This window comes from Kryptolebias marmoratus, linkage group LG13 (genome assembly GCF_001649575.2).
Source record: "Kryptolebias marmoratus isolate JLee-2015 linkage group LG13, ASM164957v2, whole genome shotgun sequence".
Taxonomy (NCBI): domain Eukaryota; kingdom Metazoa; phylum Chordata; class Actinopteri; order Cyprinodontiformes; family Rivulidae; genus Kryptolebias; species Kryptolebias marmoratus.
In genome coordinates, this window is record NC_051442.1 from 7260235 (window position 1) to 7276372 (window position 16138).

The window sequence follows — 16138 nt, forward strand, 5'->3', positions numbered from 1 at the left end:
ATTCTAATTTTCTGATATGATGAATTTGAGATTTTCATTTGTTGTCATTTGTAATCATCAAAATTAATTGAAATAAACATTTGAAATATATGAGTTTGTATGTAATGTATGAATATAATATACAAGTTTCACTTTTTAAATGGAATTACTGAAATCAATCTACTTTTTCATGATATTCTAATTTTATGACCAGCACCTGTACCAGATAAGCAAGGTTGAAAGAATAATTAAGCAAGTTATAACATTTTAAGGGCCCCCTAATCATCTAAAAAAAAAACTTATACACAGGTAATATATTCACATTATATCATTTGGCAGCTGTTTAAAGAAGAAGGTTAAAGAAGAAAAACGGTTGATATTAGTAAAATTCTAATCCAGGAGCTCAGTAAATGACACTTGGCACTTCTTTTTTCATTGCTAAAATTATGTTTGATTTTTATGAAGCTCTACATCTAAACATTAAAAGTTAACATTTTACAACATGCACATAAAGTATTTACAGACTTTGTAATCAATTAGTGTGCAGTGGAACACACACAAAAAAATATGTTAATAATATAATAAAAACAAATACTATGTTACTTGTCACTTATACGCATTAATATCACTTCTAAGATAATTTTCTGATTTCTGTTGATACTTTTTAAACTAGTCCTTCCAAAATTAGTTCTTCAATGTAACCAGTGCATGGAAGAGAAAGGGGGTAAGTCATGCTAATGAGGATGCTATGTATATACAGAGAGATGTACCGTGGGATGTTCTCCAGGGAGAATGCTTCTTGAATGTCTCTGGAGCACAACAAAGTGAAACTGAGCGGGTTAGCATTCCAAAAAATGGAACGGAGGCATTCATTTAAATTTAATGAGAGCCTTGGATGTTTTTAGAACTTTGAAAATCGCTATATATACAGTACATGATCCCGGTCTTAGAAGTTGCAGGCAGTGCAGGGTGCAGCTATTTATCACGCGTCAAATTATCTCGGCACGTGCCATAAAACAACAAAACATCACGAGTGCAGCCACTTTTCCTATGGTTCACTCTGATGGAAAATTTACAGACTCACATGATGCTGTTGTTTAAAAAATAAATATTTTTAACTAATTATAACTGCAGTAGCCCTGATGAAAAGTAAATTCATGGGATTCAGCTAGAGAAGCCCGCTTGCTCTAACTTCCCAGAAGGAGAATAAATCTATAATATCTTTTAGAAGCATCACGAGTAAAAGACCAGACCGCTTGCCTGGATGGCTGTAATGTTGGGAAATGGGATGCACCTTTCGTCCCCAGCTACTTTGAAGCCCAGAATTACTGGATGTCAGAGAGCACTTAAGTGATAAAGTCATTTAAAGTTTGTACTGAGAAAAGTTCATGTGCATTATTCAAGCCCATCACAGCTCATCTTGCACAGTGAAGATTGTGGTATACTTATATCTGAAGAAAACTGGCCAAAGATCATTGCCGTAAGACTATTACATCAGTTCCAGGGAGAAGTCTGTGCCTATTTTGTTTTAATTTTTAAAATATATATATATAAAACTTCTACATATGATTTAATTCTGACAATGCAATTGTTCAACTAAATTAACTCAATTAAGATTAGTCAGAAAAATGTTTTCATTATCACAGTCATTCAGGTGTAGTAATAACATTACTGAAAATCCTTTCATCTGTTGCCTTAAATCATTTATGTTATAATTTCATTTCAAATCAGTTTCATATTTTAGTGAGAAAAAAAGTCTCTTCCCAGAGGTACAGTGAATATTTTCTCTGCATGTTATGCAGGAGTCTGTTATATAATGATGTTTTCATGAACTAACGTATTTGCAGCCGAGCTGACTTTGTGGTTATTTTAAAATAAAACAGACTAAGCTTAGTTTTATATTGAACAGGGATTCACCATTTTATAAAAGAAAAAAAAAGTAAGCAGTTAAAGAAGGACTTGTTTTTTTGTTTTTTTTTTGCTGTAAGCATCTCTTTGTCTCTTTATACTTTTCAAATTAAACTCCCAGAAACTCTAACTGTTCTTTCTTCTTCAGATGGATACCCCAAGGAGGAGATCGTGTACAAGTGGAAAAGGAGCTCGGTGGAGGTTGGGGATATTCGTTCCTGGAGGCTTTACCAGTTCTCCTTTGTTGGCCTAAGGAACAACTCTGAGGTTGTCAGGACCGTTTCAGGTAAGAAAGCAATTTATATCTTTATTTATTTATCTTTCTTCAATCAGAAGAGTCCTTACACTGTTTTTCTTTTTTAATAATTGACTGAGTATATTTGATCTTTAGTGGTTACATTTTGCTCTGACATTGGACAGTTGGGATTTCTGTTACATGAGAGCCACGGCTACAAAGGAATCTTTATTCCCACTTGCTGATGCAACTTTGATTTAAGGCAGAACCTTTTTTGTGTGAGCAAATAAAATTCTATACTAAATAATCTTTTTCTCTCAGACTCCCTCAAAACTGCCACATCTCTTTCAAACCTGCATATAACTTTTCACAGCTGAACAATAAACTAATCTAATGTTGCTATGGGTTACAGCAGATTGAGACGCAGACACACAATCTTTTTCTTTTTTCTTATGCACTTTTAGCTCCCATTGTCTTGCCTCTCTCACTTACATTTATTTCCAGAGTCATCTGCGTTTTGTACTCAAACATATGGATAAAATTTTATAATGCAGACCCGATTTTTATTATATATTTTTTAAAATAACACTAAGAATGGAAATATACGTCATTGGAGCGTTTTGTTTTTTATGCTGTATGGCTAAATGCCATTCAGAGATAATGCAAGAATATGGATGTTTGCTGGAGGGAAAAGAAGTGCTTTTCCTGGAAAATGCTGGTGATTTAGAGGATGACAAAAATTGCGTTGGCATTCAAATGTTTATGTTTCTGATCATGAGATGTTGGTGAGTAATGAATGTGACATAATTCGAGAAATTCCACTCACTGTTTGCTTGCTTTTACTGTGATTCCTAGAAATCCCGTAAAAGTGGTACAAGCGCAAATATTTTTTGTTCATAACGTTTTATTTTAGAAATATATACAGTATGTTTTTTTGTTTGTTTTTTTATTTAATCTTCCATTCATTAACAGCATACTTCCAATATACTATAATGTGATGGAGAAGAATTATGACAAAACATTAGGAAGCTTTTATATTTTTGCTGATTGTTGTACACCCCATTAAGTAGCATATTTGCATCAATAAAAGTGATTTTGGTTTTATGAGAAGTGCACAGGAATATGCTTGCTTGCATCCCATAAAATAGCAAAAGTAGTAACTGTATACAACTAGTTCCTCTTAAATTTACCAAATGCTTGATCTGCAGTACAGAATGTGGATTAAATAAGTAAAAGCTGCTTGTAATTTTATTTTGGTCCAATCTCCTTTTGGTCAAAATAATATTTAATGCAACAATATGGAAATGGAATATGTATAAGAAGATGAGCAGTTGTGGGGAATTTGAAAGGTCTTCTGACTCTTTCTCCTTTTGATCTGATTTTTTTTTTCTCCTTCTCACAAACTGCCATCTGCTCTCTTGTCAGAGCAGGGAACCTTGACTGTGGCTGAGAGACCTCTTGTCTCATTTTACAGTCAGTTTGGGAGCTGACCTGCTTCAAGATTTGTGAACACAACATCTGTCTCAAAAAGCAGTCAGTCGGGGCATCATAATTACTGTGCTGTCTTCCAAATACTCACCATGCCATATATCATGCTCCAGGAGATGCAGGACTGTTATGAATGTTGTTCAATCATCAACTGAATTCAAAGAATTAAAATGACAATATTCACAATATTATGAAGAAATAGTCTTAAATAATATCTAAATGTGTCATTTATATGGGCTTTTTGTTACTAAATGTGCAATTGTTTCAGTTTTTGTCCCTTTTTATGATCTCATTTCTACTGTCACACTAGGTTTTGATGTGACTCTATAAAGATGTAATTTTTGCATAAAAATGTCAAAAAATTAGTTTTTTCTGTATTTTTTGTTTAACGTTTGTTTTTTATTGCTGTCTCTGCTTTTGCCATGAGCTCAAGATTCCATGTAATTGCACTGCTGCTCTGATAAAGAAAGACACTTACCAATTTCTCCTTATCAGACTCAAAACAAAGGTGTGACAGAAAGATGGCAAAACTCATTAGTTTTATTAAAAGGAGCTTTATTGCCCTTAAACATCTCAGGTGTGTTTGATAGATTGAAGCAAGTTAAAGAAACAAGCATTACCGCAGGAGGACATTGATAACTATAATATATTTTTAAGCAATGAAATGCTTTTTTCTAATTTTGCTGAATGATGCAGCTGTGTGATACTCACATCTTATGTCAATAAAATGGCGAAAGGCTTTTTCTTCTATGCACGAAGGTAATCAATGTTATTCGCTGTTTTTTCTCATTTGCTTTGTAACTCTCAACATATTCCTCAGCAGTAAATTATGGGTGATGTGTACATCAGATTCATTTTTTGTCCTTCTGAGCACACATGTAGCCTTTATGTGCATCAGCTAGTTGTAAAGTTCTGTCTGTATGTGTTTGAAGGTATATGAGTGCTTCAGTCTGTGCCTCTGACAATGAATTGTTGCATGCTGTAGTGTTCATTTGCTTGCATGCACAATGCAGTGTGTGCTTTCCATTGGGTATGAGCCTTGTTTATGTACTGGAAACTATTCTTAGAGTGACCTTCCAAAAGCCGTGCCATGCAGCCCAGTTGTCCGCGCGCGGCTGCCTGTGTGATTCAGTTTGAGAGGAAAAAGCCCAGGGACACATCAGCAGCCTTCACCAGTTTATGTAGCTTTGCAGTCTCCACATGATTCTTTGATAGGGCAAATCTAAAGGCATTGTTGCTTAAAGGAAGGCCCTGGACTAGAAAAATAAAATAAAATCAGCAAAACAGACATGCACATTCAGACACAGTACAGTTTTTTTTTTATAAATGCACTCAGATCAACAGTTACTCGGTGAGATCCTAAAGGATTATCCTCAAACCAGGATAAAGTCTGCCTTTATTCTGTCTATTGGGGCTTAGTGTATGAAATGCACAATGTGGAGCTTGAATAGGCAATAGTAAAACAACCCTCATGTAACAAAGATTGTAAGCCTGATTCTAAAATTCTTATAATGTAAAATATATTATACATTCCTCATAAAGTTCTCACAAGGTTGTCTCAACCTAATGAATATATTTAACAATGATCTATCAAGTTGAACACAGACATAAAAACAAAACCAATCCAAAACTGTTGAATCAATAATGAACTATAGCAACACTGTTTTGCAGAATAGTTTGCAAAAGCTTTCAAGAGTGGGAAGGGTTTGCCAGTAAAACAGCAGAACTCTAAAGCAAATTAATGGGAAAATTTTATTGTATTCTTTAAAATAAATGATGCCACTGAGACAGGAGTGTTTGTCACCGCTTGCCTGGTTTAATCAAGAAAAAATGAAGGAAGACAAAAAGCAATAAAGCCAAAATGCCAATGCTGTGTCTGAGACAATGAATCCCTGATCAAATAACTCATGTAAGCTTCAGCATGTTGTGTGAAATTATTCCATTTGTCAGTGGAAACACTAATTTGATAGTTTGAATGGTTTAGAAGAATTATGAAAAAAGAAAACAAAGCTTACAATACTTATTTAAAAATGTAGGTTTAAATGTAATTGAACCATGTTCAAATATTGCTTTGTGGCTACATTTGCTGTCATGTTATTTGTTGTGGGAAAAAAAAAAATATTCCTTCGGTCAGTATATTTTCAGTTTATTGGTAAAACTGTCAAAAATAGTTGTTACAATTTATAAATTTGCTTTCATTAAAAGCTAAGAGACAACATTTATGTAGTGGATTAAGAAAAGGTCATCATCATATGAAAACGAAGATATGAATAAACATCTTGGCTATTGCTGTTGTTTTTTGATCTTAGACCTGTTACAACTTAAGCTAATTAAAAGTAAAAATGAAGGGCTGTCAGTGTATGTTAATTATCCAACTTCTTACTTAAAGACAGTTTGAGAAAGTATTTTTATTCTTTGCTCTTTTTCATATCTCATAAACGGCGTTGCATTATTCATTTTAAACACATTTTAGGTGATCTACTTTTTGCTTGATTACATTTTTATGCAGAAAAAAATCAGGCTAGATCTATTATGCAGAAGGTGCTTGATAGAACTTGTTTACATTATATTGGATATGAAAATAGTAATTTACCCACAATAATCCTGGAGGCTTCCTGCTACTTAAAGGTTAGGAAATGCTGAAACAATCCATTAGCAGTGGTGTCACTCTGCTCCTGTAATGGATGCTTTTGTTCTTCTCTCTCTCCCTTCACTCTCTTGTCTTTGTGAGTTCTTCTGCGTCACATCTCTTTCTTTTGTGACTTTAAATACCATGTTTTTACTCTTCATTGCACACGCACACCTCAAATAGACTAACAGCGTTCACATTTACAAGTGTTTCATCACAGACTCTTGTAAATGTCCTAAACAAGTGTGTGCCTTGTGCAGCCACCGCTCCCTTTCTTCTCTATGCACTCCCATGCAAATAGATGATTTTATTTTTGCAACCTGGTCTATTCCTGTCGTGCTTTTTCACGCCCCCTCCCCTACCACTTGTTTTTCTCTCTTTTACTGCCTTTTTCGTTACACCCTAATAAGCCAGTAATTAACACCTGAAAGCAAAGAATGGTGATGAACCTAGGAGAAGAGATTGCTTTTGGAAAACAAGGCACTTGTTTTTCTCTCAGTCAATCATGGCTGTGGGCAAAAAAATCAAACAAAGTGCTATTTTTGTTTGTTTTGGCATTTTAGATTGTCATATGCAGCACAATAAGTCCTAGATTTTCTTACATTAAAACCTCATCTGGCTTGATGTTCAAATATAACTGTCTTTAAGTTTTTAATCCTTTTTAATATTGACAGAAAACCTTTCTGCAATGCAAATGCATTTGCAACATATGTTTGTGAGTGATAACTAGGGTACTAGAATACCAAAAGAAACTTAATCAGAATAGTCTAATTTGCAAAGTTGGAAAGAAACAAGCAAGTGTAAATTAGCAATGTTGTTAGTTGCTGTTTTTTTTTCTGCTGAGATGCTGTTAGGCAAAGATGGAGGTCACAAGGCAGGGAGATGCATAAGTGATCAAAGTATTTCAGACAAAAATAAAATAAAATAAAAAAATAATGATGCCCAACCAGTGCTAAAACAGGCTAAAGCTTTGAAAGAAATGCTTTAGATGTTTTTTTTATTTGTTTTTTTCTTTTTTTTGATGTCAGCAAAAGTAGATATCATGCAGTATCATAAATGTCTTCAGAACAGTTGAAATTGCAGAGAGGTCAGCCTTGGGTTGATGTGGTTGCTCTTCGATTTCATCACCCTGAAGGTACAAGATGGAAGATGGTAACACATGCTGTGTTTCATGATGAAATCATTTGTTTTATGCTTTTTCGTGGAGCAATATTATTACTTTTCTTGGAATTACATCTAACTTTACCACTGCTGTTGCTTGCTAATGCTTTCCCCTCTTTGATTTTGTTTTGACTACTTCTACTTATTACAGTATATTAGCCCATGTGCTGTCCAGCTTTAATATATAAATGAATCAGTTCAACAGCATGAAGATCTTCTTACTACGCACCTATTTTATGTTCTTAAAGATTATTCTTTTTGTTTAACCAGGAAAGGAGAAGCAAGTCAGGAAAATGGATGGATGTTTTGCGCCCTTTGGCACATATTTCATCAAGTACACTCACACACCAATTATTTAGGACACCTTAAATAGACGTGTGAAAGCAAAGAATTATACTAAACCTTTTCTGTCAGAAGATTATGGCTTTTCTTTCTGAGCTGCAATGACATACAATTTAGTAAAATATCTTCAAAGTAACAAGTGACCATCCCATCAGTCATCATTTAAATTACAATGTCTTCATGTGAAAAGTATTATTGCAAGGGTCAAAAAAAGCAGTACAAGTAAAAATTGCTTTTATTCAATCCAGTTTGCACTTGTGTCATTAAAACCGACAAAATAAAAGTCAAGTATTATTTTGCTTTAAGTCGAATGCCTTTGATGCTCTGCTACCTGAGCCACAAGGATGTTTCTTTTTTTTGTACTTTACCTGTGTTTGCATTACTAATAAATGAGTTAATGGAGTCTCCCCTTGCTACCCCGTTGAGATAAACAGAGCTGATTCAAAAGCTTAAAGCTGTTTGTAGTTGATGCTACTCTGTAGAGCAATTATTCCTAGATCAAGTTTTAATTTCTTAATAAACTTTTATGAACGTTCATACGAACGCCCTAATTATTATTATAAGTTTATTAGCTTGCAACCCAGAGTTCCAATGTAATTAGCCATCAGGATATGGTTTCCTTTGGAATAGTCTGTGTCTGGTTGAATCACACATGGCAAAAATGTAAAATCAATCTCAATATTTCTAGAATATATGAGCAGGGTCCCCAAAAATTACAACTTTGGTTGTTTGGAAATTCAGTAGAGAAATTTGGACATCTGTCTCAGTGATGAGGTAAATACTTTGTTTGAAATATTATACATTAGATTGTTAACATAAAGCATTAAAGCACAATTAAAATAGGTCAGATATGGAATAGTGCATTTTTTCCTTCCTTAAGCCTTGTCATAAAAAAACCTTTTAGCAAAATGTTATCTTAAGTCCACTAACAATTTAAATGTCTCTTCTTTCTCAGTGAACAATTGTCTTCTTTGTGCGCTTGAATGTGCAGTGAATATATATAGCAGTATAGCATGTTTGTTCAATAATATGAGGATAAACTACTTGGAGAGCTTCTTATTGTCATAAACCCTATAAACATGCTTGCTTTCAATAATTTGAGGACTACTACTGTGTCTGAGAGAGAGATGATCATCTGTTCCTGTCACAGTAAACACAATGTTAACAGCAAAGCAGTCAAACTCTACAGACTCCTGTTTGGTGTTTAATCGTGCCTCTGTGTTGCTGGAGTTACACACCGTGACAATGCTGTTCTTCATTTTTGTGTGACTTCATCTTGCCAGCCATTATTTGGTAGGAATAGCTGCAGCAGCCTGTGGAGAGACAATATAAAGCCACGGCGACTGCTTAATCACTCACATGTAGCCTGCAGCCAAACAACAGAGAAATGATCTGCATTTTGGGTTTTTATTGTTGATCCTAGCAACCAGTCATTAAGAAATTTTTCTTCATCACAAACTCACACACACACACATGATTGCAAGTGCACGCACAGTAGCAACCACTGTAATTTCTCATATGCATGACCCTAGACAGGAGAGCAGCTCAGTGAGACATGCTGTCAGCAGCTCTGCAATGTGCCCCGCTTGTCTTCCTTCATTGGATGGCCACCATGTGCCTCAGGTCTCCCCTGCCCATCTATATCCACAGCAATTTCCAGCCTGGCTGCCAGCAGAATAGTGCTTTCAAGTGACAGATTTTATTCTCTTTGTCAGCAGTCCTGAAGTTTCAAGTCTTACTGTCATGAACCCCTGTGTGGCTACTTTTCATTTTGTACATACAAACTGAGATCAACAGCATTTCTTGTAGGTTGGGCACTTGCAATATTTTGCCAATTAATGTATACTGATAAATACAAAAATAGAAAGAAAAACTGAACAGTAGATGACATTATTGGTAGAATGTTCTCGTGTCTCCTTCCACTGTGCATACCTAATTTAGTTTTATTTTATCATTTTTTACAGTGAAACAACACTGTTTTATGATTAGTCCTGTTTGTACTGCTTTTTCTAGATTACATCATCTCATAGTAAATCAGTTGCAAAGTTGCATGTGTCAACTTGCAAACCTAACAGAATCTTATCTGAATACAAACAGTGCTTTGAACTGTTGCCTCAGTAGTTATTTATAAAGCCAGTATCAGGATTTTTTATTTAGAAAACTATGAAGAAGTACAGCAGAACTGATGTATTCATAATTACAACATTGTATGTCAAAAAGATCACAATTTTAATACCAGAGAGGCTCTTAAAAGCAACAAAAGTTGTATGGCTTCCCTTTGAAGAGATTTGTGTTTTTTGTGTTTGGAAACATTAAAACACTTTTGGTAGCCAAAAGTTTACAAAGGATCAGAGACTACATCTCTTCTTAGGATTATTTGACTAGATATGAGGATGTGGATGTGAGAATTCAGTATTTTTTGTGGCATAATATTTTATTTTTAATAATAATAGTTTTCTGCAACCATGATGCCAAAATGTCATCTAGAAAAAAATGCATCATCTGAGTATTGTTCATTATACCTCTGCAGATGCAAAAAAAGTCATGACATCTTTCAGTAGTTTTCATTGAAAATAATTTTCAGTTTACCTGCAGGAGGCAGAAAAGAAAAATCCCCTGAGGAGATGCTAAATGCAGAAATGAGAAAAGACTCCTGTGTATTTATTGTCTAGTCCTTCTTATCAGTTGTCAGGTCTTCCAGTTCAATTGTGTGTGCCTTCCTTTTTTCCTGTATTTGATTTCATTTTTTTTTTGAATAATCCCAGATAAGTCTGTTATATAATTGAGTATGTTTTTATCATATAACTAACAAATTTGCACAAATAATAATAAATAAAACAAATAAATATGTAAGATTAAGTGTTATATTTTGAGGTTACAGTGAGCTTTAGTTGGGCTTTTTTTTAGTTGAGCTTTTAGTTATAGCAGTGAATAACCTGTGTGAGAGATAGTGTCACTGGAATGCTTTATTAACTGTCTTAGAAATTCATAAAAAAAAAACTGTCATGTATAGGAATCTGAAATGTCTAACTTTGGTGACTTATGGTCCTGGTGAGGCACTCTAACATACTGCTAAATCTACACATCTTACACAGACTGTTGTTAGACACTTTTCCCTATAAAATCATCACATAAAACAAATCTGTGTAATTTAATGAGTTTGCACAGTCTACTAATTGTGCTGGGACTGTTTATGTGGAACACAAAAGAATTTGCTCCCCAAATGGCCATATTGTGAAATCACTGCCAAACATTTAGGCCAGTGAGGAAACTATTTTGTTTTGAGTGGAATCAGGAAGTCATTAACAAACTGATGCATTAGGACTGGGCCTGTAATGGCAGGCGATCCAATACAGATACATTACCCAGAGCGGATGAAGCACACTGGTCGATAACATCCCCACCAAGTGTCTTCTGGGCTAATGCTGGGGCTCACGATGAAACTGGCAGGCAAATGAAGAGAAACGTAGGCAGAGACTCTTAGACTAACTGACCTCACCCCTGTGGTGGAAAGTCCATTATCATTAAGGGTCTGAAGAATTGTGAAGGAGGCTTTGTGGTGCTGACCAAGCTAAAATAAATGTATTCACCTGCAGTTTCTCAGCTGTCAGGGGTCTCAGTTTTGGGCCTTGGCTAATGTTATGTTAATAAAAACAGAATAGTGGGCTGCTGGACCCCTGAGAACAGCCTTGACGTGTCTCCTGTACTCCTACACACCATGGCAGTGCACTGTAATATCCTATACACCTGCCTGCATCAGCAGAAAGCACACATGGTGATATGAACAGTAATGGTTTTGCTGCTTGGGTTATTGCACTTGGTCTGTTTAATGATACTATCAGTGGTGAATGAGAGAGGTGCATGCTGGGAGGAATCACAAAATCTCGGTCCCTGTACAGACACTGTAAGTTTACGTGCATACGGACATAACAAACTCTGACAGCCTCCTCTCTCTTTCTTTGCCTCTCATTAACGCTCACAAACACAGATGTTGCCTGTTTTTCACTGTGCCCTTTCTTGTGAGAAAAATTATTAGCCAGCTGCTCATTCGCCAGCTGCAAAGATAGTTTTCATGTGCTAAGGTTGCCTAAATATGCACACACACTCACACAGGCACACAGATGCATATCAGAGAAACGATCCATTTGTGCCTTGAAGGTTACAAGCCATGGAAAAGGCCAAGAGAGGTTTCTGACACTGTTAATTGTCTGATGTTAATCAATTAGTAGACATCTGACTGAGCTGGAGGCCAGCAGTGAACTGTCATTAAGCTCACAGAAACAGACAGGTACACTGGTGGACAGATAAAGAGAAAGGACAGTAACTATTGGGAAGTATTGCGGTACTGTCACAGTGGCGAAAGCAGCATTGGAATGTACATGTTAAAAACTGTTTTCATTAAACATGCCTTTCTTTCTGTGCCATTCAATGTACTTTGCTTGCAATGCTGTAAAAACAATCAATAAAATATCTGGTGCAAGAGGATGCACACATGTATTTTTAACTGCCTCTGTGCTTGGCATTCATGCTTAGCTTACACTTAAAACAGGTAGGGCAGATGATCCATATTTCCAGGGTCAATTCTGTCTGGGCTCTGCTAACTTCAACACTTTAAACACCCAACATCTGCTCAGGTCAGTCAGCCAATGCGAAGATGGCTCATCATCAGCTGGCTGCTGGTGTTTGTGTTCCAGCTGACCACTGGCAGGAGACGAGGGTTTTTGTGCATCCAAGCAAGTTTAGCTCCACTTCACTGAATCACTGGCTCTCCTATTAGATCTCAGGTTGCCTTGAGCTAACATGTAGCCAAGATTTTGGTTGCACAACATTATGTACTGAAGACTGAACGGTTTGTTTAATCTGTGTGGTATTTCTGTGTTGACAGCCCTTTATGACCATAGCTTATCAAGTGAAATGATTTGATGAGCTCTATATTGTGTTACAAGACTTTTCTTTTAAGCATGGGCTGTACAGTAAATCAGTCTTGAATAATAATCTCTGTACATGCTTTTCACTTGATTTAATTTAAAAGTAAAGTATTTTTACACAGTTGCATTATATCCGCAGTGCTTTAGCATAAATGCCACACTATTATTGCTCATTCTTTCTTTCCTTTTTTATCTTTATGCAGGGGATTACGTGGTGCTGACTGTCTTTTTTGACCTGAGCAGGAGGATGGGCTACTTCACCATCCAGACCTACATTCCTTGCACATTGATTGTGGTCCTCTCTTGGGTCTCCTTCTGGATCAACAAGGACGCAGTACCCGCCAGGACTTCATTAGGTATTGAAGAATGAAGTCCTAAAAAGAAGTTTAAAAAGGAAATAAGCAGAAATAATTCTACTTTTTAGAGGACTTGTAATTGTGTCTACATAGTGTAAAAACTTATCAAATCAGCTTTGGCAGAATATTTTTTAGGTTTATTTTTGTGATCATGCCACCCAACTCCAACACAAATACTGCAGTTGTGAGGTTCACCAAGGCCACTTTGGCCCTAATTATTTTTTTAAAACATCAAGAATCTCAATGTGCTTGAACACCACCCAAAAATGCAAAGCAGCCTGCTCAAGCTTCTTCATTTCTGCTGCGTTCTTTCCTTCTGTCTGTTTTTTTTTTTTCTTCAGCATCCTTTCTCCTCCTCTTCCCCTCTGAGACAGGGCAGCTGCTTAGGAATTTTGTGCATCTTGAGTGGATGAGCCCATCCTGGCCCCTTTCTTGTTTGCACGAATGCCATAATGAGGCATTAATTATGCAATACAACAAGGAAGATGTGGAGATGCTACTTCAGCACAATAATAATGCAGGTGGCCTCTTCACAGAATGCAAAAAGGGACACAGGGTGGAAAAAGAGGACAAAAGTGAGAATTTTAAGGAAATTTGTCAGCTTTTGAACTTGCCCTTGACATCCTTAGACAGTCCCTTGTGATTCTGTTACTTACACATTCCTCACTCTGCTCTTTTTTTGTTGTTCTTGTTTCCTAAAGACTGATCTTAAGTCAGTCATCTTATGTTATGTGACTATTCAGGAAAATAACTGAATTCATGCAAGTTAAAAACCCCATACATTTTTGCTTCCATTTTTACTGTTATTAATTAATTTGTCTAGAAATAGGTGATTTCTTTTGCTTTTCCAGCTCAAGTCAGTAGTTACTATTGTAGTTATTGAATAATAATTAAATTAAGTCAAATGTCTAAATTTCAAAGTTCAAAACCTTTGACAGATAATGCGGGAGGTACATGCAGCCTTGTGGGTCGGAAACAGATTAAAGTGGATGACACAATTCTTAATCCTTCAATACCATCCAAAAATATATTAGTCTGCACATAGTACTTCAGTGTTGGTCTTACACCAACAGATGTCATTCACCTCACTCTAAATTTAGACAAAAATCATCTCCAGCATGCAAAACAAGTCCCTTTTGCACTTACAGTGTGTTAAAAGAGACAGACAGTCTTGTCCCATGCTTGTTAGTGTTTCGGGGTTGTAAACTGCTGCTGGTTAAGTTGTTGTATAGGTGTATAATAAATTATTGTTTTCTAAAAATAATGTGCATAAATGTACATCATCACAAGAAATTGTTAAGATGTACTCTAAATTTAAAACCTAACTTGAATTTTAGCTAATTTAAAATTCAAAATTAAATTTAGTCTGTGAGTCTGTTTTAGAGATGTAACAAGCACACCATTTTCAGGCTTTTTGGGGCTTTATTTTCTTTTTGTTATTTGTTTTTTGATTAAAACTTTTAATATTACCTTTAATTCATTGCCTGAAAATATGCAAACAGGAAGTTTTATCTGTATAGTCATCCCGAAAGAATCCAGACCCCAATAAGCACTGCTTCATAGTTTCACTACTACATCTCATTTTGTATCAGGTAAGACTTAATGTAGGACAGAGTTAAGAGTATTCTCTTCTACCATGTAACCAGCAAATGTGTGGTGACAGCTTTTACTGATGTAATAAAAGTTCTGAATGTGATCCAGACCACTGAAGTCCAACTAAAAGGTTCTATGACCTACTTTCATGCAAATCTAATTTTCCCCACTTTTCTCTTGTTTTTTATCAGGCATCACTACTGTGCTGACCATGACCACACTAAGTACCATTGCCAGAAAATCTCTTCCAAAAGTGTCATATGTCACCGCAATGGACCTGTTTGTATCTGTCTGCTTCATTTTCGTCTTTGCCGCGCTTATAGAGTATGGCACACTCCACTACTTTGTCAGCAACAGGAAGCCGAGTGCCAAAAAAGACAAGAAGAAGAAAAACCCGGTAAGCTTCTTTCAAAAACTAAGCAAAGAATGTTGGTTTTTCAAAATTTTAAACACGAGAATTCCAGTTTTGTCCGAGAGTGGCTCCTCGGTTTAGGAGACGTGTTTTCCTCTCTTATTACTTAACAGTAGTAAATGGAAAAAACTGTAAAATAAAGCCTTGTATTGCAATGCTTTTATGCATGAGAAAGTATCTTCCTAAGGGCTGTACTCAGTGAGTGAAGCATACAGCTCAATCCTTTTTATAATCCATCACACATCTGTTGCAGTTGTATTTTAGATCACGGTCACATGATGGAAGAGTTGGCCTCAAATGAGCCCTAAATCTCTCAACAGATCATCGTAGCTTTATTTAAGGGTTGTGAGCACGCAATAAGTATCCTCACATGCACATTGGAATCATCCAGTCCAAGACTAGTTCTACATCTAGCTAAAGCTAATTAAATCTATGGTTTTAGAAAATAGTTATATCATTGTTACAAGTTCTACAGACTTTATTTAAATCTAGTTGTTTTGGTAGAACCAGGTACAGAGTGGTTCAAAAATGCTTTTGGTGTAAGTAATTCAAATCCACCTTTGAAGTCTCCGCACTTTTTTCTGGACATTAATAGTATTGAAAGTAAGCAAACTGCATTTGGGTTAAAAAAAAAAAAAAAGAAAAGAAAGAGTAATGACCTGAAACTCAAATGGGGAAAGTGGGGCAATCTAGTTTTGGCATATGTATAAGGTTTTGTATATAGTTTAACAGTCTCATGGATGACTAAAAGAATAATAAGGTGGAAGGTAAAATGACAGTTTGCCATCTCAGATAGTTTTTTTTTTTTTTTTTTTAAGAATTTGCCAAAAATTTAGGAGGGGAAACTATAAAAGCAAAGCAAGTTTATGAAAAAAAGTTTTTTTTAATTACTTTAAAGATTAAGTATACAGGTGCTGGTCATAAAATTAGAATATCATGAAAAAGTAGATTGATTTCAGTAATTCCATTTAAAAAGTGAAACTTGTATATTATATTCATACATTACATACAAACTCATATATTTCAAATGTTTATTTCAATTAATTTTGATGATTACAAATGACAACAAATGAAAATCTCAAATTCATCATATCAGAAAATTAGAAT

The 16138-nt window shown here is 35.4% G+C and overlaps 1 protein-coding gene across 4 annotated transcripts in view; it reads left to right on the top strand.

Annotated features, from left to right (window-relative positions):
- The window catches only part of gabrg2 (gamma-aminobutyric acid type A receptor subunit gamma2), a 40718-nt gene that overhangs the window by 16118 nt on the left and 8462 nt on the right, over positions 1–16138 (top strand). For all 4 annotated transcript variants that reach the window (XM_017421309.3, XM_017421310.3, XM_017421311.3 and 1 more), the window contains exons 6-8: positions 2036–2173; positions 12874–13026; positions 14811–15016. In XM_017421309.3, coding sequence (XP_017276798.1) covers positions 2036–2173; positions 12874–13026; positions 14811–15016 — 497 coding nt within the window. The remainder of the gene's footprint in view (positions 1–2035; positions 2174–12873; positions 13027–14810; positions 15017–16138) is intronic.